Genomic DNA, 25,124 nt, shown 5'->3' with positions numbered 1-25,124 from the left:
ATACTTAATAGGAACTAAGAACATAGGGCTATGGTACTCTAAAGAATCTAGCCTAAACTTAATAGGGTACACAGATTCAGACTTCGCTGGATGTAAGCTTGATAGAAAAAGTACCAGCGGGTCGTGTCAGTTTCTAGGAGAAAACCTAATCTCATGGTTTAGCAAGAAACAAAACTCGGTTGCATTATCCACTGCAGAAGCTGAATATGTGGCAGCCGGGAGTTGTTGTGCTCAAATCTTGTGGATTAAACAACAATTAGAAGATTATGGCATTAAACAAGATAAAATCCCCATTAATTGTGATAATACAAGTGCCATAAATCTAACTAAAAATCCAATTCAACATTCAAGAACTAAACACATTGAGATAAGACATCACTTCATAAGAGATCATGTATTGAATGGTGATGTGTCACTCCAATTTGTTTGTACTGATAATCAATTAGCAGATATTTTTACAAAACCCCTAAGTGAAGAGAGGTTTAGCGTGCTTAGGAGGGGATTAGGAGTGATTGATCCATCCTAGTGGGAGTTTCCACTAGATTAATTGATTTTGATGATTAGAATGCGGTTAAAATAGAGTTTACATTCAATGATCATCAAATCAGATCCCAATTAGGTGATTTTCCCTCATTTGGCACGGTTATAGCATGACTTTTAGGTGCGTGCCAAGGTTAGAGACGACTCGAGTAAGTTTCAGAGCCGGCTCCTAAGGAGGAGTCGACTCGCGCATTTGCGGGAGTCGACTCGCAAAGATGGCAGCTGAGGGGGAGTCGACTCGCACATTGTCGGGAGTCGACTCGAAGTCTACAGGCGCATAAGGAGAGTCGACTCGCGCATATTCTGGAGTCGACTCGAGGTCGAGTCGACTCGCGACTCAGGGGAGTCGACTCGCAGTCGGGATCCGACTTTTTAACCCTAGGTTTGTCGTTTCGCAAACACTTCTCTTTCAAGCCGCCACTGTTCAAAAAGCCCTAGAGCCGACTCCTAGGTCTTCCCCGATCGTCTCCAACCTCTGTTCGGTCGATTTTTCACCGGTTCTTAGGGTTTTCGTCCGTTCCTAGGTCGTCTCCGGTCCGTCCCGAGTCTCCTCCGTCGACCTTTCTCCGTCCTTTAGGTGTTTCTTCCCGTTTAGGTCAAGATGCCTCGTAAGACCGTGGTTAGGAAGAGGTCCCGTCCTGAGGCCGGTCCCGAGCGGCGCTCCAAGGCGCGGCACGATCCCGCGAGGCAACCACCTCCGGCTCGTTCCCCGCCTAGGGCGGTTCCCGCGAGGCCATTGGCCGGAAAGGTCGTCTCCACCGGGAGGTATGTCGATTTCGACTTCCTCTCCCGGGAAGGGTTCACCATAGGTGATAGGCTTAGAGCCCAGGGCTTAGAGTTCTTCCTTACATTGGACCTCCCCACATATCCAGGGCTCGTTAGAGAGTTTTACGGTACCGTCCATCGGGGAGATGGGGGTATCGAGGGCACAGTAGCCGGTGTCCCTGTGTTTGTCACGGAGGATCTTATTGGCCACATCCTCCACCTTCCACTAGTAGGGGTGGCTCCCGCACACCCTGAGGATAGAGTTGAGGCCCTTACGGTCGTCTTAGGGCATCCACCTCAGTCCCCCCTAGACGAGGTATCTGCTAGCTCACTTCCTGTTGAAGTGAGAATCCTTTTGAGTATTCTGTCCAGGTCTGTCTTCCCTAAGACAGGAAGATTTGATTTTGTAAATGAGAGGGACCTAGCTATTATGTCTTACATTCTTCAGGACACCCCGGTCAACTTCCCCAAACTCATCTATAGGTTTATGTGTGAGCCCCTAGATAGACCTAGGCTCACCCTCCCATACGGCATGATTTTTACTCTTCTCTTTAGGGAGTACGAGATTCCCATTCCTGAGAGGGAACCCTCTCGTGCACTGCGATGGACAGATCGCTTGTGTACGGGGACCATGCACAGGATGGGGTTTCGGAAGAGAGAAGGGATCTGGGTTAGGAAGTCTACCCTCACCGCTCAGACCACCAGACCTTCACCTAGTCCTGAGCCCGATTCAGACTACCCAGACCTTCCAGACCATCCAGACCTCCCATCCACTCCTCCTGCTCCTACCACCTCTGCCGGACCTTCCTCCTCGGCACCACCCTCTATGGCGGTCCGGATTGATCCTGAGCAGCTCCGGGAGCTGCGACAGGAGATAGCCAGAGAGGTGAGGGATGAGCTGCTTCGGGAGCTCCGAGGTGCGGTGCCTGCTCCCACTCCTGCACCCGTCTCTTCTCAGTTGGTCCCTTCCTTGACAGCCGTGACTGACATGACGGCTCATGTACGGGAAGAGATCTACAATGTCCGGAGTTTGGTCCAGGCCCAGTTCCACAGCATGAGTGAGGTCACGAGCTCCACTCGACAGATGCGAGAGGAGATAGGTCGTGACATGCACACCACCACCGAGGGGCCGAGCGCTTGGCGAATGTACTCATCGACAAGCTGGACGCACTTCGGACATCGGTGACTGGGCTTCAGGCGTCGGTGACAGAGCTCTCCACTACACATAGCAGAGCCACCACGTCTATCATCACACAGCTTGGCCATGTCACAGATGCAGTCACCCTCCTCATGGAGCAGAGCCGATTGAGAGGAGGAGCACCATCCTCGAGAGGAGGAGCCACATCCTCGAGAGGAGGAGCCACATCCTCCAGAGGAGGAGATGCATCATCGAGAGGGGGAGATACATCCTCGAGGGGGGGATCTTCATCCTCGAGGAGACCATAGATGTTCTTTTTGCTTTGTTTTGTATTGCTTTGCTTTACGTATTGTATGCTCAAATGTATTCACATTCATATCAATACAATGAGTAGACATCTTATCTTTATTTCTGTGCCATTTGATGATTGGTTGTGCCATTGATTGTGTGTGATTACCTCCTTTTTCGTATGATGACAAAAAGGGGGAGAAATATGTATACAATATGTAAAAGGGGAGAAATATGGATGAAATATGTAAAAGAAATCAATGGAAATCAATAAAAAGACACACAAATTTGTTCTAAGTGGATTCGGTACCTCGAGGCTCATTATCTCTCTTTTGGGGCTCCTAATGGAGTAATCTCCAGAATCTATTCAAGGGATATTCGGAGATTAGCTGAATCCTACTCAAGAACAAATTGACAGATTTTCCCTCTAAAAATAAAAAATTCAGTTCAAAAACTTCATAGCATTAAAAGGAAATTCAGAGAATCAAAACATAGTTGAATGCATATGTTGAGGGGGAGAATCTGAATTTTAATCAAGCTAAATCATTAATGACATATAAGCCAAACAATTGATTGCATAATATGAAGGCTTATATAATTCCAAATGAAAGGGAGAGCTTTAACTCCGAAATTTGTTGTTTCACTCCTTTCAAACTTGGATAAATTAAATTATCAGACATTTGAATTCATTTATGGATTTTATTTCATTATTTATTGAGCAAGTCATTTTACATATACTCAAAGTTTTGTCATCATCAAAAAGGGGGAGATTGTGGAGTGATTGATTAAAACCCCATTTGATTTTGATGAGCTCAAAGCATTTGAGTATATCGTGTGATTACTAATGAATTCAATTGAGTGTTTCAGTGAAAATCCTGTCCAAGTGTCTCTAGATTTGGTTCATAGTATTTTGGATAAGTTAAGAAGTCTGCTGAACCAAAGTCTGAGACTCGAGTCGACTCCCGAGTATCACGAGTCGACTCCAAGCGTATCAAGTTCACTGGCACGAGCTCGAGTCGACTCCAGACTAGTACGAGTCGACTCCGACTGAGAACAGAAAGAAGAACAGAAAGCCTCATCTCAGAACCTGTCAACGCAGCTCGACTCCTGAAGTGCGCGCAGTCAGAGCTCCAATGTTCAACGAGTCGACTCCAGGGTAGTAAGAGTCGACTCCAAGAGGTACACAAAGAAAATCAGAGAGCAGTTTTCGGGTCTGAGATCGGTCGAGTCGGAGTCGACTCCGATGGTGGCAGACAGTCGAGTCGACCTCCAAAAAAAGAGAGAGCTGAGTTCAACGTTGCACAAAGCCAAGACCAACATGTTATTCGGATCGAGTCGACTCCGAGAAGCCGAGTCGACTCCAAGGAAGCTTCACGAAAGGCAGAAGACCTTCGGAACTGAGAGCGAGTCGACTCCAAGAAGTCGATGAGCCAAAATGAGCAAAAGAGAATCGGGAGTTCGGGCTCTGAGATTCGAGTCGACTCCAAGGACAGTCGAGTCGACTCGAGTGGACAAAATTCAAAATTGGATCCACGGACTTCAGTGGATGAGCCGACTCCAAAATTGCCAGGTCAGCTCCAGAAGTTGGCGAGTCGACTCCGGGTCAAGACGAGTCGACTCCCAGTCGTGACGGCAACTTTAATTCAAATTTGGAACAGTTGCCGAGTCGACTCCGGAAAGCTTGAGTCGACTCCCGCTACAGCCGAGTCGACTCCTGATCGCGCGAGTCGACTCCAACCCACCAACGGTCATATTGTCAGGCTGCGCAGAGTGTGCAGAACGGGCAGAAAAAGCAGTGTAACGGCTAGTTTCCGTGGGGGTTGGCTTAAATAGCCACAGAAGACTGTAGCAAGGCAGAGAACAGTCATTCCACTCCAACTAATCAAGGATTCAAGCTCTGCAACGTGCTCTTCAACGAAAAAGGGAAGATCTGCATTTACAGCTCCACCTACATCTTCCCAGCAATTAAAGCCTTCTCCTCCAGCATTCAAGTCGACTACACATTCGAGAGGAGACCGGAGTTCAAGAAGCCATTCCTCTACTTCAGCTTAAAAGCGTTTGAGGGCTTCTAAACTCCTCTTTTGATTATATTGTTTTACATCTGCTTTTGAGAAGCTTATTTTCCTTTCTTTCTATAACTTGTATTTACTTGGTTCAATCGGGGGATTGAATCAAGGGGACTAAGGTTGGTTGGTGAGCCAAGTTAAAAACCAATGTGTGTAAGGGTTTGATTGTGAGCCCGGGAAAACAATCGGGGTTGGTTCTAGTCGGTGAGCCTGGGAAAACCGACCGAGTTCATTGTGAGCTCGTAAAACAACAAGTTTGGTTGTGAGCTTGCAAAACAACCGGCTGTAATCCAAGGGGGTTATAGTGAATTCCCAAGAGAGACTTGGGGAGTGGACGTAGGAGCAAGGGGTAGCTCCGAACCACTATAAAACTCTGTGTTTGCATTGGATTGTCTCTCTTCTTCTTCCCCTCACATCACTCACAGCACTTAGCATTAATTAAATAACTTGCAATAGTTTTTAATTAATCAACCACATCGTTTTAATCATCTAAATTATTTTAAAACCCAATTCACCCCCCCTCTTGGGTTGTCTATCTGGGCAACACATTATATATACAAGAGTATACATGCAAGAAATAATTATTTATAATATATATATATAGTAAATTTGTAAGATTATACATACAATTTCAGATAATAATAAAAGTATACATGTAAAAAAAACCCCATATATTAAATTTTAAATATTTTTTCAAAAAAAAAAAATTTGAGCTACAAAATCAATTCTTCTTATCCTGCTTCTCAAACCCCACGATTTATTCCTCTCTTCTCTTCTTCCCTCCCCTACCCAAACCCTTCTCCTCCTCCATGGCATTATCAGCGTCAACAAGCTCAATGGTCTTGGCATTGACTTCAACCCTGGTAGGATGATTCTTCTTAAAGCATCCACTTATGCCTAGGAGTTTATCCATGTGACTACTTCAAAGGGACTACTGATAGTAGGGGTAACCTACAACTTTTCTCATGTAGTTTTTGCACCCTCGTAGATAATATATTTTTTTTGGAATCCATCACCTCTTGCTTTTTAAAGGTCAGTTTTGATGGTAGAATATATTAGAGAGATGCTTTTGGTAGAGAGAGCTTTATGATCAAGAGTTTTTGTGGCAATTTATTGGTTGCAGGTGGAGTCGGAATTTTTGATATGATAGTTCCAATAGCAGAATTGTTTAGATGACTTCCAGATTCATCATCCACCGAGTCTTGAACTCATCTTTTTCTATATGATAGTTGGCGGATTATACGCACATTGATCTCTTTTGATGTTTTTATATCCATACGAAAGTTAAAAGTGCAGTTGATTGGATACGTCTTATATAGCAAACCACATTGGGACTATATTATGGGATTCCACAACTAGTCTACTATCTCAATTTTTGAATATTTTGTTTTCGGATTTCCATGTATGTATTCGTACTAGAATGATGTAATTTTTCCAATTTATCAAAAAAGAAACTTATATTATCAAAAGTTTTTAGGTGTTTAAAATTATTTCTTTAAAATAAAATTATTTGACTAGTAACAATTACTATCGTCATGGACATTTTGTTCTTGCCAAATTTCTAATGTATTAAACATCAATACATTTGTAAAACGAAAAAAAATATAAATCAACATATAGTAGACAAATATATCTTCAAAATAAAATTATTTGACTACGAACAATTACTATTGTCATGGACATTTTGTTCATGCCAAATTTCAAATGGATTAAACGTCAATGCATTTGTAAAACGGAAAAAAAATATAAATTAACGAAAATAATATCTAAGCAGGTAAGATTCTAAAACGAAAAAGAAAACGTTTCCGTGTTTTAATTGAAGCAAAATCACAAAAATGCGTCTGCCGGGAGTCGAACCCGGGTCTATTGCTTGGAAGGCAATTATCCTAACCGTTGGACTACAAACGCCGCATGTCAATTTGGTCCCTATGATTAATATATAATCAATAATAAGGTGAGCTTTCTTGCCTCCCTATATAAGCAACCGATCCCGTGTCGACTTCTCCCTCTCGACCTCAAAACCCTAACTCGCGCTCTCTGCGCGCGAGCCCCCAATTCCCTGCTCACGTTCCAGGGTTTCACCCCTATCTCCTAGCCCTCCTCAGGGCCCGCTCTTCGGTCTCTTGGACGGAGTTCCTCTCGCCGTGAAGAGGTCGGGCATGTCGACGGAGAGGAAGCGGAAGGTGAGCCTTTTCGACGTGGTGGACGAGACCTCCGTATCGGCGAAGCTGGCCAGGGCAAACGGTTCTGCCCCCGGGAGGGTGGCGGCCGCGGCCCCCGCAGTGCCGCCTGGGATCAACCGGTGGAGCGGCCGGCCCTACTCGGCTAGGTACTACGAGATCTTGGAGAAGAGGAGGACCCTCCCGGTCTGGCAGCAGAAAGACGAGTTCTTGCAGGTACTCAAGGCCAACCAGAGCCTGATCCTCGTAGGAGAGACCGGCAGTGGCAAAACCACCCAGGTTCGTTCTTTGAGAAACAAAGGAAGAAATTAGGGTTTTTCGAATCTTGTACCAGTCCTTGGTTTAGTTAGATTTCAAAGATCTTTTTTTCTCTCTTTCTTTTACTTGCAATATTGCAGGTTGTTCTAATAAAAGTTGCGGCTTTATGAATGAAGTTTATGAGTAGGCGCTGGTGTTTGGAATCGTAACAAAAAATGAAAGTTCTGAACTTGCTTGAAATTTCTTAACCATTGTTTGACTTACCAGTAGCTGGAGTGGTTTAGGGATTATGCGATTCGTTATTCCTGGGCAGAACACTGATTTAAATAGCTGTCTATATTTTTATTGCATGATAGTAGTTAACTCGTAGTTTAAAGTCCGAAATTGTTCATTCTAGAACAAGCTATTAGTCTATTGATCTATCTTTTGTAGTCTATGTATCTGGGGAAGTTATTGCCTAATTGGATGCCTGAAGACCTTATCTGTGGTGTAAGATACTCCTGGCTAGAAGTTCCATGGGAATGACCTTGAAGGGGAATGAGCGAGCTGTTGCCAAATCTTGTTTTTATTTCCTTCTCTTCTCTAGCTACCTGGTCTTACTTGATCTCTCCTGGCTTTCGACATGCAAATAGGGTTTTAATGTGGTCATTGATTTTTTTGATGATTAGTTGTTGACATATGTAGTTTTGTTGAGGAACCAGTTTAGGACGCAAGGTATTGAAACCACAAACCTTACTGATTAATGCCATGTGGGTAGGGCTGCAATATAGGTAGGTTGGTGCTGTAGAGGGTTAATTCAAATCCAATCCTTATGCAAACTAAGCCGATTTCTAGGGATCTCGGTTACTAGAAACAAGTGCTGGTGTGAGGACCCATGCAAGTGTGTATTTGCTCCCACGTGAATTGTGCACTGGTGAGATTTTGGCTTAAATGGTGTATATGAGAGCTGGTGTGTGTATAGTCCAACATCTGTTGCATGCTAGGAAGATCTTAGATACTTATATAGGGCCAAGAACCTAAATAATGTGTTTTGACTAACTTTTCTAGGTGAAATTTTAGGTTGTTACAAATGGTATCAAAATAGACCCGATTCATGACCCATATAGACTAGAGGACATGTAACAGAGATCCACTTGGGACCTATCATGGTTTGATTATGCTAGGCTTTAAATAGGAGAAGTATATGAGGATTCACATGGGCATGTGTTTAGTCTCACATCAGTTGTATGCTGGAAAAATCTTGGGTATTTACATAGCTATTAGAACCAAATAAGTTCCAGTAACACCTTTCAGCTAGTCTTTTTAGGTGAGGTCATAGGTTGTTATGGTTGGTGCAACGATTGGGTAAAGAAAAGTGGGTGTGTTGGAAATTTTTAAAAAAGATGTGCATGGCCAAGTTTCTAAAGAAATTACAAGCGGGTTTGGTGCCTTAAGTAGAAGATTCTTGCTACTAAAGTTGGGATTCTCCCATCCAACCTAAACCCCAACCCCATCTTAAACAAATCCAGGCTGGATCTAGTGTTAAGTTAGGCTAGACTCGATTAGATTAATTGGTTTTGTTGGGTTGTATGACTGATTTAAGATTGAGGAAAGGTTTTGGCTTTTCTCAAAGGTTAGTATTGCATCAATTGGGATCTTATTTAGGTTCAATTACACAATTGCATAACTTAGTAGAACTGAAGAAATATTTAAATTAAACACAAAGTACTTTATGTGAAAAAGAAATATAAATATATTTATTTATTTATTTTGTTAGGTTATGTTTGGTTGGGTTTAGTCATGTTGAAGTTTAAGCTCTATTGTATCCCATCTCAACTTGGGTTGGGATTTTTAGCATAAACCCAACAAAAGATTAGAAAACTTCGGTCTAGCCTAGCATAACGAGAAGTTTGGATTGGTCTAACCCAAGTTGAGTTCCTACATGGGGATACAAAATAAATCAGTTGTTTAATAAAGACACACTCTGCCTAATTCCAAGGGTCGGAAACTGCAGTGCGCAGAGAGTAAAAAATGATTGTTGGTGGCTTGGAATATTGATCTATGCTCCTCCCATCTAGTTGTCTGATTATGCCACAATATCTTGCAATCTAAACCTTTTTTTTGTTGAGACACTATTTTGTTGTTTTCTAAACAACCAATATGGAACTAAGGATATAGAAATTTGATTAATACATATCTTCTTATTACATATATTGCATATTTTACTAGGTTCAAATTGAGAGTTTATTATTGTATATATCAATGTTTGTTGTGTCATCCAAATCGTATGGTTTGATGCATAATGATCCGTATCGAGTTGGAACTAGCACAAAAACGGCATACAGGTTGGTATAGATCTCAAATTGGCATGTACCAACCTGTACTGAGCTAAATTGTACTATTTTGCTTGGTATCACCCAAAATTAGGGTGTGTACCATACCAATTGTACCAACTAGTTTCAAACGGTACCATAATAAAAAGTGAGAAAAGGGGTCGGGAGTTGTCTTGGTAATGGGGTGCGTATTGTTCCATATGAACTACATCATACCGAACCAACAATGTACCGATATAGTACTTGGTAGTGAGATTGCAGGCATTGGTTTGTATGCTAGTTTAGTCACGTACCAATCAACTTCTTATTCATATATATACGTATAATGTATGTATATATCATAGCTTCAGTTCTATGTTTGGTCATGCTTGAGAGAAATTCTTAGAATTTTGTTACCTACATAACCAACTCTTAAGATTAATGGGTCATGCATATGAGATGCTTTACTTTATTTGATGATATAGTGTTTTGCCGCTGAGCATTAAAAATATGTTTGCAAACATAACATGTTAAGAGTTTTTCTTGTTCCTTAGAAGTATTGCTTGTTCTATGACCTATTATGTAGTCTTTTCGCCATCTGTGCTGCTCTAGTTTGAAGATTTTTTTTTTTTAAAAAAAATCAAACCATTTGAATGTTTGTCAACTTTGTTGAGCTTAAAAATCATCAGTCAGATGCTCTTGCTGTCTTCATTTTTTTATGCATTCAAGTCATTAATTTTGTTAGGTCCTTATTTATTTATTTATGTTTGTGCCGCTTCTAATCATGCCAACTTTTAGATATTTTTGGATGGTAGCCACAGTGTGATTTTTTCATATAAAATATTGTAAATGGTATAATTTCTTTTAACTTATTGATCAAAGGAATGATGCTATTGTACAGATTCCTCAATTTGTTTTGGAAGCTGAGGACTTGGGCAAACGCCCCATGGTTGCTTGCACGCAACCTCGCAGGGTTGCTGCAATGTCTGTTTCTCGTCGAGTTGCTGAGGAGATGGATGTGGCAATAGGAGAGGAAGTTGGTTACAGCATTCGGTTTGAAGATTGTAGTAGTCAAAAAACTATACTGAAGTAAGCTTTTGATGCCTTTCCAACATCACTGATATTATTTAATCTAGATGGTTTTAAGAACTTTAAGGTCTCTTTATTTATTTTGTTATTGCCTTCACGTGCTATTGTTATCAATTATTCTATGGTTTTTGCTCACATCCATCCATAACTTGTTTGTTGTTTTTCACCTTCAATTTAGTATCAAACGTGTATGCTCAATCTTATGTTTTCTCAATGTCAGGTACTTAACTGATGGTATGCTTCTAAGAGAGGCAATGGCTGATCCACTTCTAGAGAGATATAAGGTGATAATTCTTGATGAGGCTCATGAGCGAACTTTAGCAACAGATGTTCTATTTGGGCTTCTGAAAGAGGTTTTGAGAAATAGACCTGAGCTGAAATTAGTTGTAATGAGTGCAACACTTGAGGCTGAGAAGTTTCAGGGGTATTTCAGTGGGGCACCTTTAATGAAGGTACCTGGAAGACTGCATCCAGTGGAAATTTTCTATACACAGGAACCAGAGAGGGATTATCTGGAAGCTGCCATTCGAACAGTGGTGCAGATTCACATGTGTGAACCTCCAGGAGACATACTTGTTTTTCTTACTGGAGAGGAGGAAATAGAAGATGCATGTAGGAAAATTACAAAGGAAGTTAATAACCTGGGTGACCAGGTTGGCCCTGTGAAAGTAGTACCATTGTATTCTACATTGCCTCCAGCATTGCAGCAGAAGATTTTTGAACCTGCTCCAGCCCCGTTAATGGAAGGTGGGCCTCCTGGAAGGAAGATTTTGGTGTCAACCAACATTGCAGAAACATCTCTGACCATAGACGGTATAGTTTATGTGATTGATCCCGGCTTCTCCAAGCAAAAAGTGTATAACCCAAGGATACGTGTGGAGTCCTTGCTGGTCTCTCCAATATCAAAGGCAAGCGCTCATCAGAGGTCAGGACGTGCTGGTAGAACACAGCCTGGAAAATGTTTTAGACTTTATACTGAGAGAAGCTTCAGCAATGATTTACAACCACAGACATATCCAGAAATTCTCCGTTCTAATTTGGCAAATACAGTTCTTACCTTGAAAAAACTTGGAATTGATGATTTGGTACATTTTGACTTTATGGATCCTCCTGCTCCTGAAACCTTGATGCGGGCATTAGAGGTTCTGAACTATCTGGGTGCCTTGGATGATGAAGGGAACTTGACCAAATTAGGTGAAATCATGAGTGAGTTCCCCTTGGACCCTCAAATGGCAAAGATGCTTATTGTCAGCCCCGAGTTCAATTGTTCCAATGAGATCCTCTCTATATCTGCAATGCTCTCAGGTATGAAGAATTTTTTTTTTCAGTTATCTTTAGGCATCTATCCTCTGATTATTTGGTTGCTTAAGCTTTTGCAAAATATGCTGGTCATTTAAGACAACACATTAAGCTGTTGAGGCATTAATATTTATTGCTCATTTTCAGTATTTTAGATGTATAGTCAATATATGTTGATGCTTGCTGATTATGTACTATTCATCTGTGGGTTGCAAGCATAAATGATCCTCGATATGCTAAACAGTTCATCAGTATTGTCAAATTTGTATTTGTGCTTGCTTTCCCATATTTCAAGATGTACAAAAAAATACACATATAAGGGTGGTTTAGTATCATATATTGCCTGATGATGGATATCATCTTCAACTATCTTGTCCATGGTTGATGAGCCAGTGTTCCGCGTGGCAAGTATAACTCTCTTCCAGTTTAGGGCTGATGCATGTAGTTTAAGTTTCTCAGTAATTCTCTTATGAAGCAGTGTCGTATCGCCTCTATGCATCTGCTGACCTACCGTGGGCTTCATCTGTGATAACAAATTTCTGTCTTTAGTACCCAATTGCTTTCTCCGGCCTAGGGAGGCTCAGAAAGCTGCAGACGAAGCAAAAGCTCGGTTTGGGCACATCGATGGGGACCACCTAACGCTTCTGAATGTTTATCATGCTTACAAGCAAAACAGTAAGTATACGGCGCAAACCCCCTTAGTTCAGTTATAATTCCTTGTTTCTGTGTGTGTGATTTGCTTTAATTTTTGGTATGCAGATGAAGACCCTTCATGGTGTTATGAGAATTTTATTAACCAAAGGACGTTGAAGGCTGCTGACAATGTGAGACAACAGCTTGCACGCATTATGGCCAGATTCAACCTCAAGCTATGCAGCACAGATTTCAACAGCCGTGATTATTATGTCAACATTAGAAAGTCTCTGCTCTCGGGGTACTTCATGCAGGTAGCTCATCTTGAGCGTACTGGACACTACTTGACTGTGAAGGACAATCAGGTAGATACTGCTCTGTGGTCTCTTGGTGCTATCCTGTGAGTTCCCTTAATGGATATTTTATCCTGTTGGTTCACTTAATGGTTTTGTCTTCTCCTATATGTTTAGGTTGTTCATCTCCACCCTTCAACCTGCTTGGATCATAAACCGGAGTGGGTCATCTACAATGAGTATGTATTGACTAGCAGGAACTTCATCCGCACAGTTACAGATATTCGTGGAGAATGGTGAGCTAATACATATCCATTGCTAGTGTTATAACTATGCATGTTTATCATGCAAAATTTTCACTTGATTGTATACTCAACCTTATATGGACTTCCATTAGTGGTGTTGGCATCTCTCTCTCTCTCTCACACACATGCAGAAAGGGCCTTATTTGTTTGATAGTGCTGATAATAAATTTAATAAAATTTGGATGACATATGCCATGTTTTCATGAGATTTAGAATAGCTAAAAATGCAAGGGTTTTTGTTTTTGTTATGAGAAATCCAAGAAGAAAAATTAACTGACTGAACAACATGTATGATGAAAACCTTTTGTTTTTAAAATACTTGTAAAATCTTTAGGACTCGTTTGGTCTGTGGAAAAAAATTTTTCTTCATTGTAATGTTTTTCTTAAGAAATTGATGCCTAGGTATATGATGCCTAAGAAAATGGCTTCTGCATGTTTGGTTGACCATAGGAAGGTGGCACATTCTAGAGTGGCTTATGTTTGATTGAGCATCTGCCTTTCTGGAAAGTTGTATAAATACATGTTATACCTTTAATAAAGAGAAATATCTTACCCCATTTTATCTAAAAATTTAAGTGTACTTTTTTTCCAAAAAAAGTTACCTTATTTCCAAGCCCGTGGGAAAGTGATTTTTCCATGTCCCACATGATTTTTTCTTTCTTATAAATATGGAAATCTTATTCCCATGGGAAAGTTACCTTTCCATCTCCTTTCTTTGAAACTTGCAACCAAACATGAATTATTTCTCTATTTTCCCATTGACCATCCCCCTTCCTCTTCCCACGAACAAAATGAGTCCTTAGAGCTTTTGATAGCATTTTTTTCCTTTCAGAAAGCAAGGAGAATAACTGAAGTTTTGTGCAGAGCTAACCTCAACATCAATCTCCGTGTGGTATTTCTCTAGTTTGTAGAGACAAAAACAATAGTAAATCATTGCTTCGAGCTGACAGAATAACTGAAGTTTTGTGCAGAGCTAACCTCAACATCAATCTCCATGTGGTATTTCTCTAGTTTGTAGAGACAAAAACCATAGTAAATCATTGCTTCGAGCCGGCACAACATACTAGCTTTCAACTTGCATCACGGTTAATAAAGTTTTCTGGTTGCTGCCTCCCTTGCTCTGAGTCCATCTGGTTTTTCGTCATGGCCATGTTTTTTTTAAAAAAGTGGCTGGGGAAAATGCTGATTTATTTAATGAGTGCTTTCTTAATCAGCCTAGAACATGTGAATTATTTAGTAAGGATCACCATTAAACCTCCTAAATTTCACTGGTAGATGGTGTACGTCTCTATGATGTTTTGTTTGGGTTACTTTTTGCTTTTTTTTAAAAAAAATAGATTTGGCAGTGTAATTTTGGTAATTCCTTGTACTATGTTCTGGGTAGTGGTGTCAAAATGAGATATTGTCATGTGATATTTAGGAAAATGTGCACTATTCTTTGATGTATTCTTTCTGATCTAAGTTTCTGTGCATTGAGTAAATTGGAATTCACTAACTGTTCTATATGCAGGTTAATTGACATTTCTCCCCACTATTATGACCTCAGCAATTTTCCTTCCTGCGAGGCAAAACGGGTTTTGGAAAGGCTGTACAATAAGCGCGAGAAAGAGAAAGGCGAGAGCAAGGCCAGAAATAAAGCCACATAAAATTGTTTTTGCTAGTGCAATGGTGTGTTTTAAGCAAACATTGGAGTTCTTCACCGCTTGGTTGATGCCTTCGCTGTCCTTAAATAGTTGTATACTGTTCCCAGCCCAAAAAAAATTCTTTCAAGTGGAGCTAATTTTAGCCGAAAAAATGGATTTCCTTCATTTTATCTGCTATTGAATTCCCTCCTGGTTTATCTTGAAGTGCCAAACTTTTCTCAAATGCTGCCTCTCTAACGTGGCACCAGTGGATATGGAGCTGGACATCAGATCCTATTATTTTCTGTTTTCTCGTGTGAACTGTACAACATTTCCTGATAAACTGAAGATTTCCTTCTGCATAAATTATAATGCCACACGGGGTTTGTAGAGACTGGCAGCTGAAGGCTAGCAAATGCTTCTTTGGGTCCTTATTTCTGCATCCATAGTATTTTGTATTATTTGGAACAGCCCTCCCATGACACCATACGTGACCCTGTCTTACTGTTTATTTCTGGTGTATGAAATTTTATCCAAGTCAAACTTGTCGTTGCATTCGGGTTTATGATATGGATCTCTCATGTTAATTATGGGGATTTTTCTTGGTAAGGATTTGATTTTGTTTTGTTTTGTTTTGATCTTGGTGTTCTTTTATAATTTTCATCATCCTCTGCTTTTGCCTGCACCCAGCTTACCTTCAGCTCAGCTTGCATGTTCATTCATGGCTAACTGTTGCCATATAACATTGCAAAATGACTTCAGATCTGTATCCTTTGGTTTAGATCCACAACCAGAGTTTGCTTTCTTATCACTTCCACAAAAATTAGTGTGATAATCTCTATTCAGTGCTTGCTTCAATTTAGATAATGTGGCTGTCGTTCTCCAGGGGCACCCACTCTTTTCTTACTGGTTACAGGTCGGCCTTCAACACTTTTCCTAAATGCCTTTGTTTTCTCGTTCTTTTATATTTACCCCCCTTTTGTTTTGTCAAACATTTCTGATTTTTCAATAAAAAATTAGTTTGTAAATGCTAATTTGTATTTTTGGGGACCTTTTGGATGGTTTTTGCATCTATCTTGAATTTTTGTTTGGGCCTTGGCAATTGTTCAACTTGAATTCCCAGGTAGTGATGCCATGCCGGGTTCATTTCATCGTGTCCTTGCGACTGTCTTTTTTTCTGAGCTGCAGAGAGGAGAGGTGGGGGAGAACACTAGTCCAGTTTATCAAATTACGCTCTAGATTTTGTATTGCCCTTGCAGTAGAGATGATGGGAAATCCATTTACCGCTTTCCAGGCTCCATGGTATCCACTTTTACAGCATAAAACAACCTCTGTTGCTATGATTTATAAAAGGATGTTTAAAGTAGAACACAATATTTATGCTGGCCTTTGCATTGCATTACAACAAACGAAATACAGAAAGAAATATATCAACATCTAGACGTCTTATCGAGGAAGAAGCAACTCCACGCACACACACCCCTCAATTGGAGGTCAAACTTCATACCCATATATTAACAAGAGAAACGTTGTTTACGTGCAATTGACCATCCTGGAATTGTTGTGTGGACAAACCCAAACACAGAAGTCTCATGCCTGCGTGTGCTGGAGAGAGAAAACAGAGAGAGAGAGAGATCATATAACTCATCATCAAATATTAGACTAGGTTCCATTGAAAACAAATGCCATGAAGTTTGTGTACATACCGGCATCTTTGGAAGGTTTAGTAGCGCCAAGGACAAGGCGTACAAGGTTGTCAAGATGATAACTCCTGCAGTTAAGTTATACATCAGGTGTTTGTTGTCCCTGCTTGGTACAAAGACCATCTTCAGTTTGTTTGTTAATTCAAATATCCTATGCGCAACCTGCACAAAGAGATGGGAAAAAGAAATTAGTTTGATTCTTTTGATTTTTTTCCCTATGAAACTATATATTATGGCCTGTGCAATGTCTCCAAACTGTGATATATATGGCAGTGGTGAGCATGAAATTGAGCATTGGGTAACTGGGAATAAGAGACAGCAGCATCCCAGGCTGTTCGTCGGGCCCTCCTGATCTGCAAGTACACAGGATTCAATCACCTCCTTAAAGAAAATAAGAAAGCTCTATAAATTTCCAGCAAAATACCTTAGCCAGATGTGAAACTGAGATATGTAAGTTTCCAATGTTATTTTTCCAAGCCATCTGATCATGTAATAAACAACTTACATCAGAAAATGGAACAAAGAAAACTAGAGCAAATATCAAATAGAACCTAAGCTCAATTGCGGAAAACTAAGGTCGCTTACCCAAGGAGGGTAAGAGTATAGCTTCGGAATTGCTGAGTAATGTTCCGCAAGCAAATGTACACGCTGATTTCCAAGATTGAAGAGGGAGATATGTATTAGAATCTAGCAAGGAGTGAATGATTGGCAATATGAAAGATAATGGGAAAAAGCAGACGCTATCGGGATCCATGATGTGTAAGGGTGGTACGCATTGTAAGTATACTTGTCCAGCTTGTAAACATACTCATACCAGATGTAACCAATCTAGAAAAAGGTAGAGAGGCATCCATTAGATGAGAAAGACACAAAGGAGAGGGAAAGAGGGATAAAGGATGAATTCAGTTTTGTAAATACCACTACACAAATTGTTGCTATAGTTGCTTTGATTGTTATTCTCAACTTTGCTTCAGTTTCTTCCAGTTTTTCCATCCACCTCTCAACCTTCAGAAGACAAACCAAATATTATTGAAGCTTCGCTGCAAATACTCAAGTTCAGCTCTTTATGAGCAAACATGCTAAGATTATAGTTTTAGTTGTAAGAGTGACATCAAAGCAGCTGGTAACTCTTTTGACAAAGTATAGAAGCAAGATATTAGATGCGAATGTCTGCCCATCACAACATTTAATGATTCTGAAACTTACTGTTGGATGATAGTAGGCATATATCATTCCCACTATCCATATATAGCGGTCAAGGCCTGAACGGAATTGCCATTCATGCATGGGCGGGTATCGTGTTCTCGAAGGATCTGGATCTTGGTAGGCTGTATTCCGTCAAAGGGTTCAGTTATATATGCATCTTCAGAAAGAATCAAACGATGCAAAAGACACTAGGAAACAGCTTCAGAGGGATACTAACCGAGAAGGAATGCAAATGGGCTCCACACAATATCAAACACGCCAGGAACCTCCCATACCAGAATAATCACCAAAAAGCAGAAAGCGATTTTGACTGCAATAACTGATCCGTGCTCATTGTATTTGTTTAAAAATCCAAGTGTAGCATAGACCATTAGAGTGAAAAAGGTATGCATGGGACAAATGTAATATAGCATGTAACGGTTATCAAGGACAATGCAGCAAAATGCCACGAAGAAATTAAGTCGCCACATCATCTGTTAAACATGACAAGTTATCAGATTATTTTCAAATATGGTAGTGAATCATCAAATAAAGAGGGAATACTTACAAAAGACAGAAATCACCTGAGCAAATCGTGTAAGGCTAAAATCCTTCCGGATATAGTAATAGGAGAAGTTCCCGAAGCCAGTCATCCACACATATGCAGCGATAAACACACGAATTGCATTATAAATTTCTTTCGCATCAAAGTAGTGATACATCAGAAACAGCACCTGGATTTTGAGAAAGAAATCAAGCTCTAGTTGTACCGGCAATATATTGGACTTCAGAAGTTACTCCTCGTTTGCCAACTTAGATAATATAGCATATCATAAACCACAATCAGAAATGCCTCAAAGAAGTGAAGCATTTTGATAAGTCACACTAATCGGTGGAGGGAAAAAACAATGGCAGAAGAACAGGTATGGTCCGGGATAAAGATCGTCTGGTCTGAGTTATAAAAAAACCTCAATGAAGTCCTTGAGAAGAAACATACATGTGAAGAGAAACCACTGGAGGGTTTTCTTTAAAAAAATTAATAGCTCAATCAACAGCGATTTCTTAAAATTACGAAGCACATCTTCATGTTTATGGTTAGGCAACTGTAGTTCCATGTCTAAAACTTATCATGCCAAGCCAAAGTCTCGCGTTGACAGCATTGAACTGCAACTACCACTGTAGGATTTCCATACTGCAAGGTTGTCACTTTCAAGCAAAGAGTTGACAGTTAAATGCATCAGAAGGAATTCCATACTTCAAACAGTCTTCCAACCAAGTTATCATCTAGTCTGGATCGACCTAGACACATCCTACTCGCTAACTAGCACAGATAGAATAGATCCAATTTTAAAGTTACAAGGGTCAGGTTAGATCTGTATTGTCAGGCCATTAACGAAATGGCTTGTACCTTCAAAACAAAAACAACAACAACAACAACAACAAAGGCTTGGGGTTAGTTTTTGAAGCAGTCAAATTCAGTCTTCACTTGATATCAAGGTTTGGGTCGAGATGTCTAGCACTATTTCTGCATCCCTGGAAACATTTGCTTTTGAAGATTAGTTCTTGAAGCGCTATGTGCAAACTCAAACACTTTGATTATGACTATCAGTTTACAAGCTGTAAAGAATGCATGAAGTAGCTGGGTCTCCCAGAATTCAAAACTTGTTTGGGAATTTGTGATGCAAGTATCACTTAACAGAACACTATGAAAAAAGAACAAGAAACTAGGTCTCATCACAGTTCATTTGATTGACTTCGACAGTTTACATGAGAAAAATTCGATGTACAAGGAAACAAAAAACAGGTGGTATATTAATGGCCATCTAGGTCTGATCTGGCAAAATAAACTAATTCATATTTGAGATATATCAGATGTTAAAGTGAAGAGAAAAAAGGGACTCACATAGTATTAGATGAGATTGACCACGGGGAGAAAAAGTGTAAAAACATAATCAAGGAGGAGGACAAACCTGCATCCACCCCTTCCATTCCTCAGTCTGATGCCTATTTAGATACTGTATGGATTTTCCTGAGAATGGTGATTTATCATAATGGACCTTATAAGATGTCATTGCTGCAACAATGATGAGAAGAAAGTAGACAAACAGGAAAATATCCCTGTTGTAATTCTGCAAACAGAAAACAGAGGTTGGATTAGACACCCATGTTGTCTATAATGAAATGAATACAAAACATAGCTACAACTAGAACAGTGAAAACTTTACTATGATTCAGGGATAACCCTGTTGGTTCCATAAAATATCCATGATCCATGATCCTAGATAGATTTGGTGAATACCCAAATATTAGAGAAATGCATAAAAATGAACTGATAAAAGAGAACAGAGAGATGACTAATATTCAATTATGCCACTACTAATTATCTTAATGGTTGTATTAAGGAGTCTTTTATTATTAACATTTAATAGTGGTCACTATGAGGTCTTACAACATGTCATTTTTGGGCTAGCTTTCTGCCAACAACTTTTTTAAAGTAATTGTCAGGATAGTTGTTTTTCTATAACAACATGGTACTGAGAGGACTAGGGATATCTGAGTCATTTGACTATGATTACTCAGTTTGTTTAATATGATTTAAGATCTAATTCAATTGAGTGGAAAATCTATATCTCTTTTTATTTTTATCTCTCTCTGAGCAAGGGCTATGCATTTCCTTTTTATTATTGAGTAGAATTTCCTGAAAATATTAATAAATAAATGGTGTAAAATAAATAGCTTGGTTGATCGGCTTTGTCCAAGAATAAGGTTTGACTCTAAGCTAGTAATTATTTTGTGAGACCCTAGGATATATCACTAAGTGAAGAAAGGAACTTTTCTCATATCACGACGTTTGGTCGTTGTTAATTGGAGATATCATTCTACATCAATCTGGCCACCACTGATATCCACCCCAAAGAATTCTTCTTATCTATGTTTATACATCCTCAGAAAAAGAAGGAAACCCTGCTAAACTTTTAAGATATTTAAACTATGTTAAATTCTAACAATTGTTTCATGAGTTTAACATGCCACAGTGAAACCTAAGTGTATTGCATATTCATGTGTGCATACATGTGCTGATCAATGTTATCAGGATAACCGTGATTTATTCTTGGTAATCAGAATACATGCTCTGAATAGGGTTTAATGTTTCAAGTGATAAACAATATGTCCAAATGCATTTACTCCTGATTCTTGCATGATGTACTAAGTGTCTTACTAGAGACTCTGAAAAATACAATATATGCGCAGCATTCTGTTTTAAACATGTATAATGAATAAAGAATGTCAAAGTTTTGAACAAGTCAGAAATCTCCAGCATGCGATTCATGCCAAGATCCCTCTGAAATGCCCTTTTATGAGAAGTTAGTTTTTGCATATGAAGAAAAGCAAACTTATCATTCCTTGTTACTAAAATACACCCCATCTCAAATTTTTTTAGATTTTGTGGATGGAAACATATAGCCTTCTTTTTGTAAGGGATAAAGCAGCACCTTTGTTGATTCTCCAAGGAGATTTGTACGATCACATATGTAAAAGTAAGCCAACAAAGCTCCAAATTCTGCTCTGAAATTTATCAGCTCAAGTCCGTTAACACATGTTGCTACTAAGAAGTTATTCTGAGTCCAAAAGTAATGCAGCAGTTTCACTTACATGGATCGCAATGTCAAACAGTTCTCTACCAAGAAATCCTTGTCCATCAAAAAAAATCTGAGCAGCTCAACATTGTTTTTAATGCCACTCAATCAGGCTGAAAAGAACACTGGAAAAATTAAATGTTAAGATGTGAAGTACATTGAATTTATAATACCTAACAAGGCTTGGTGATGATTTGCGAGCTTTTGTAGAAGGTGCTGGCAGACTTCCTTCCAATAACTGAATATTAGCTTCTTCACTGAGTGGACTGATGTCCAGCCCAACTGAATTGCCATCACAATACCTACCACTAGAAATCAAAGAAGGTATTGGGTCCATGTCTAGAGTTTAAGGCAAACAATTAGATATAAATATGTTAAACTATATATATATGGCTGTATCCCAAATGCATTATAGCATTCAAGGATAGTGCTGCAAATAGTTGCATCCTATGTGATAGCAATAAGTGACGCAGGACAGAAGAAGAAAGAGAAAGAGAGAGAGAGAGGAGGAGGAGGAGGAGTAGAGGGTGAGCAAAGAAGAGCAACTCAATATTCTACATTCTCAACAATAAAATTTGTCTTCTCAATAACATAGCAATAAGTTTATATTGACATCAGAAAAACCAAATAAGATAAATCCTGGAGTCCACATAAAAATAAAATTCCAGAGTCCAAACAAAATTCTAAAATCCATATAAGTTTTTTTTTTCTTCTAATTTCTATATCTGCACTTAACATAAGTGCACCTAATTTCCTTATTACCATCAATAAGTCTCATGGATAACTCCAAGAAAATGGCACCCCAAAATGCCAACTTTTTCCTACTTCTCGTGCTAGGAAGCTTTAGGTGGCAAGCATTGATCAGATTAGTTGTCAAAATTTTCACACCGAGAGGACCTTCAAATCGTGCTTTTACTTTTGCAAAGCAAAATATGATCAACAACACCACAAACTAAAATGGAACTTTTGTCTTGAAACATTAAAGATGGTTCTCTAACAACTTCCAGGCAAGAATAAATCCACAATCAACTCTATCAGGAAAGATGCGTAGCTGCATAGAAGTTGAAATATTTAAGAACTAGGCTACACAACTAGTACATAGCCAGCTTTATGCACATGCAGCATCTAAATTTTATATATAACTCACGGTCTTGATGAACTCGAGTTCTTCCAGTACCGCAGCAGCTCTGAATAAACCCATGCAACAAATACAGGGATGAACCCGAGAAGCACCGACACCTGCCACAAGCACAATCCAAATTGCGTTAGCCAATGCCTAAAGCATACAAAATGACACCATTTTCAGTAAATTATCACTCACACTTCTTCATGAACAGCATAAAAACAAGGATATCAAACTATTTCTTAAGCAGCAAAAGTTCAAGAATACAGACACCACCAATTTTCCCCACTGTGCATCAGAAACTTATGAGGGAAAAAAGTTCCAAAACCCAAATTTTTAAGAAAGAAAGAAAGATTTTGAGCAAAAAGAAGCCAACTTTCTTCGGATTCACGCACCTGGCCGGCAGTGATGGGCCCTGAAATCTCCATTGAAGACCGCCGGAGAGCCACAAGGAAGAAACCCTACCAATAAAAGAGATTCGAGTACACGAGCATTTCTAGGCCTAGAATTCACCTCAGAAACCCCAAAATATCTCAAGAAAAAAGGTCTCTTCACCGCGGAATCCTATTCGAAACCCTACTCTATTTATAGAGGACGGTCGAATCAGACAAAATTCCTTTTTTCTTTGATTTAGTAATCAGACAAAATTCGCAAAAGAAAAGGTAAATTTACATGAAAAATGTGGAGCGAGCGCGAACGAGCTGCGGGAAACAGAAGGCGGTGGAATAGAATCCCGAGGTGGGAACATTGTATCCTAACATGATCCGGCGCATAGGACAAGGAAAAGAGGGTAGGTAGGGGTTCGGTGCCGGTCCGCCGTATCTACCCGGTAACTGCACCGGGCAGTGCCGTCCACCGATATCCCCTCACCTTCCCGAATCCGAGCTACAGATACTCTTTTATTCTTCTTCTTCTTATTATTATTTTTAGTCACTATCTTCTTTTTGAGTAAACAATTGTTTTTACCAAAATTTACCATCTTAGTACCGAATCTTATACCGATACCATACCAGTACCGTATCGATATAGTGTAGTATAAATTTTTTTGCGTACGGAATATCGGTACGCCACCTATATCAAGTTTCAGTACCGAACCGATGCAGTAGGCTCTGTACCGTTTGATTCGGACCAGTACGACATATCATAATTCAATTATTTATTTTGCTTATCTCTCTTCATCCAAATATTTCGTTATGCACTCTTTCATTAATATTTTTTCGTGTTTCTTATACCTTCGGTCTAATCTTTCATTATTATTATCCCCAGCTTTTTTTTGGTGCAACAATTCTATAGTTAGGTTATCGGCATGCAATGTAGGGTAGAAAGTTCCAAGTGAACTAGAAAGGAGTTTCAGATGAGTACATCTAAATGTCGAGAAGATTAGCTAGCTCACTGTAGACCAAAAAATATAGAGTAAATGATGTAGCATAGAGTACAACCAACAAGTATTATGACTAGTTAAACCATACCAAGCTTTGCATGAGTCAGCATAAATAATAATTCTAACATATTTTCTTACCGACGAGTTCTATATCTAATATAATTTTTTTATTAAATTTAGTTCTTGAATTAGGGGTAGAGTTCATGTACCATATATATATACTTCTAATGTATTGTATGGGGGCGGCTTTTGACATACTAATAAATCAATAATTTGGAGGAAACTTTCTTCATCAAATGATAGACTTTTTAACCCAGTTTGCTTTCAATTTGTGTGTTTGACCTTCCAACTTAATTTTTGACAATCTAATCGCTCTTTACTCTACGAGCCATGTCGATAATATAAAGAAATGCATTGCATGGAGAAGTTTCGGAGTGGTCCTAAAAATGAGTTGATATTCAAATGATTTTTATTGAGAAAGTTACTACCAGGTGATTTTGATACGAAATATCTACTGGAAAAGGTTTGTATGAGAAGGAGACATGTGCCTAAAGTCAAAAAATTAGGAGATTGCTTGATGTCAATGTTGATGGGATAAAGAAGAGGAATCTGTGGATGCTAGGATACCGTGCTTGGATCAAATTAATAGTGACATTGGATCCTGACTGTCAATGATGACAACATTGAATCCTTGTAAGTTGATATATCTGAAAATAATACAAACCCCATTATTGTTTAAGTTGATTGATGGAGAGGGCATCCTATATGAAGGTGTGCATTTTGATATTATGATGTTTGGGAAACACCTAAAATCTGGCCTTGTTTTTGAATAAAGGCTAGATTTTGATTAAAACTATTGATGGTATCAAAGCATGCTCTTGTTATTGCTCAAGTTGATTGAGGTAAGCATCCAAGGTTCCAATTTGGTATCTAATGGTGTTAGATATGAAAGATATCTAATGTGATTAATAACAATGTCCAAACCCCAACCAACCACTCATGCATTTTAATAGTTTTATGTTTGATCTTGTGTTCATGAAACTACTGACTTCACCCTTCATTTGTTTTTTTTAACAAAAACTTTTTGAAACAGGTGGCTTTATCAAACCATATCTGATAACAGGAGCCTCTCAACCAGTATCACATAAATGAGGATTAATTAGTTGGCCCATATCTGGGGTGAATCGCATCTCTGGCTTGGAGATTTCCATTGAGAGCAGGGTTGTTTTCCATGATGTTCCATCAACTTTACTGCATGTGAAAAATAACGCCCTGCTTAAAATTACTCTCTTTTACAGTGGCAGCTCCTATATTAATGAGCCAGCAA

The 25,124-nt window shown here is 39.4% G+C and overlaps 2 protein-coding genes and 1 non-coding gene across 5 annotated transcripts; 1 reads left to right on the top strand and 2 right to left on the bottom strand.

Annotated features, from left to right (window-relative positions):
• Positions 1-6,633: 6,633 nt before the first annotated feature.
• On the bottom strand, positions 6,634-6,705 carry TRNAG-UCC. Its single transcript has one exon. It is a non-coding gene; the product is annotated as a tRNA-Gly (tRNA).
• Positions 6,706-6,792: 87 nt separating this feature from the next.
• LOC103715761 (probable pre-mRNA-splicing factor ATP-dependent RNA helicase DEAH2) lies at positions 6,793-15,322 on the top strand. 2 transcript variants are annotated; one of them, XM_008803502.4, is made up of 7 exons: positions 6,795-7,256; positions 10,428-10,615; positions 10,836-11,920; positions 12,464-12,589; positions 12,674-12,912; positions 13,018-13,136; positions 14,656-15,322. In XM_008803502.4, the coding sequence occupies exons 1-7, from the start codon at positions 6,957-6,959 to the stop codon at positions 14,789-14,791; spliced, it is 2,193 nt and encodes a 730-aa protein (XP_008801724.1). In that variant the 5' UTR covers positions 6,795-6,956; the 3' UTR covers positions 14,792-15,322. The 2 variants fall into 2 exon arrangements, 1 of the variants encoding a protein (XP_008801724.1); XR_003387299.2 differs by lacking the exons at positions 13,018-13,136; positions 14,656-15,322 and having other exon boundaries at positions 6,793-7,256; positions 12,393-12,589; positions 12,674-12,801.
• Positions 15,323-16,077: 755 nt separating this feature from the next.
• LOC103715762 (protein REDUCED WALL ACETYLATION 2-like) lies at positions 16,078-23,108 on the bottom strand. Of its 2 annotated transcripts, XM_008803504.3 has the most exons (16): positions 22,812-23,108; positions 22,441-22,532; positions 21,467-21,601; positions 21,310-21,366; positions 21,150-21,222; positions 19,626-19,784; positions 18,240-18,389; positions 17,894-18,149; positions 17,677-17,798; positions 17,389-17,475; positions 17,210-17,298; positions 17,056-17,118; positions 16,895-16,951; positions 16,727-16,823; positions 16,474-16,632; positions 16,078-16,372 (listed from the first exon to the last, which is right to left on the bottom strand). In XM_008803504.3, exons 1-16 carry the CDS (start codon positions 22,842-22,844, stop codon positions 16,358-16,360), a joined length of 1,644 nt encoding a protein of 547 aa, XP_008801726.2. In that variant the 5' UTR covers positions 22,845-23,108; the 3' UTR covers positions 16,078-16,357. The 2 variants fall into 2 exon arrangements, with proteins under 2 accessions (XP_008801726.2, XP_008801727.2); XM_008803505.4 differs by lacking the exons at positions 21,467-21,601; positions 22,812-23,108 and having other exon boundaries at positions 21,310-21,406.
• Between the last annotated feature and the right edge of the window lie 2,016 nt (positions 23,109-25,124).

Source organism: Phoenix dactylifera, chromosome 1, assembly GCF_009389715.1.
Source record: "Phoenix dactylifera cultivar Barhee BC4 chromosome 1, palm_55x_up_171113_PBpolish2nd_filt_p, whole genome shotgun sequence".
In the NCBI taxonomy this organism is placed as follows: domain Eukaryota; kingdom Viridiplantae; phylum Streptophyta; class Magnoliopsida; order Arecales; family Arecaceae; genus Phoenix; species Phoenix dactylifera.
The sequence above is the reverse complement of the archived record's forward strand: the minus strand, read 5'-3'. Positions and strand labels throughout refer to the sequence as shown.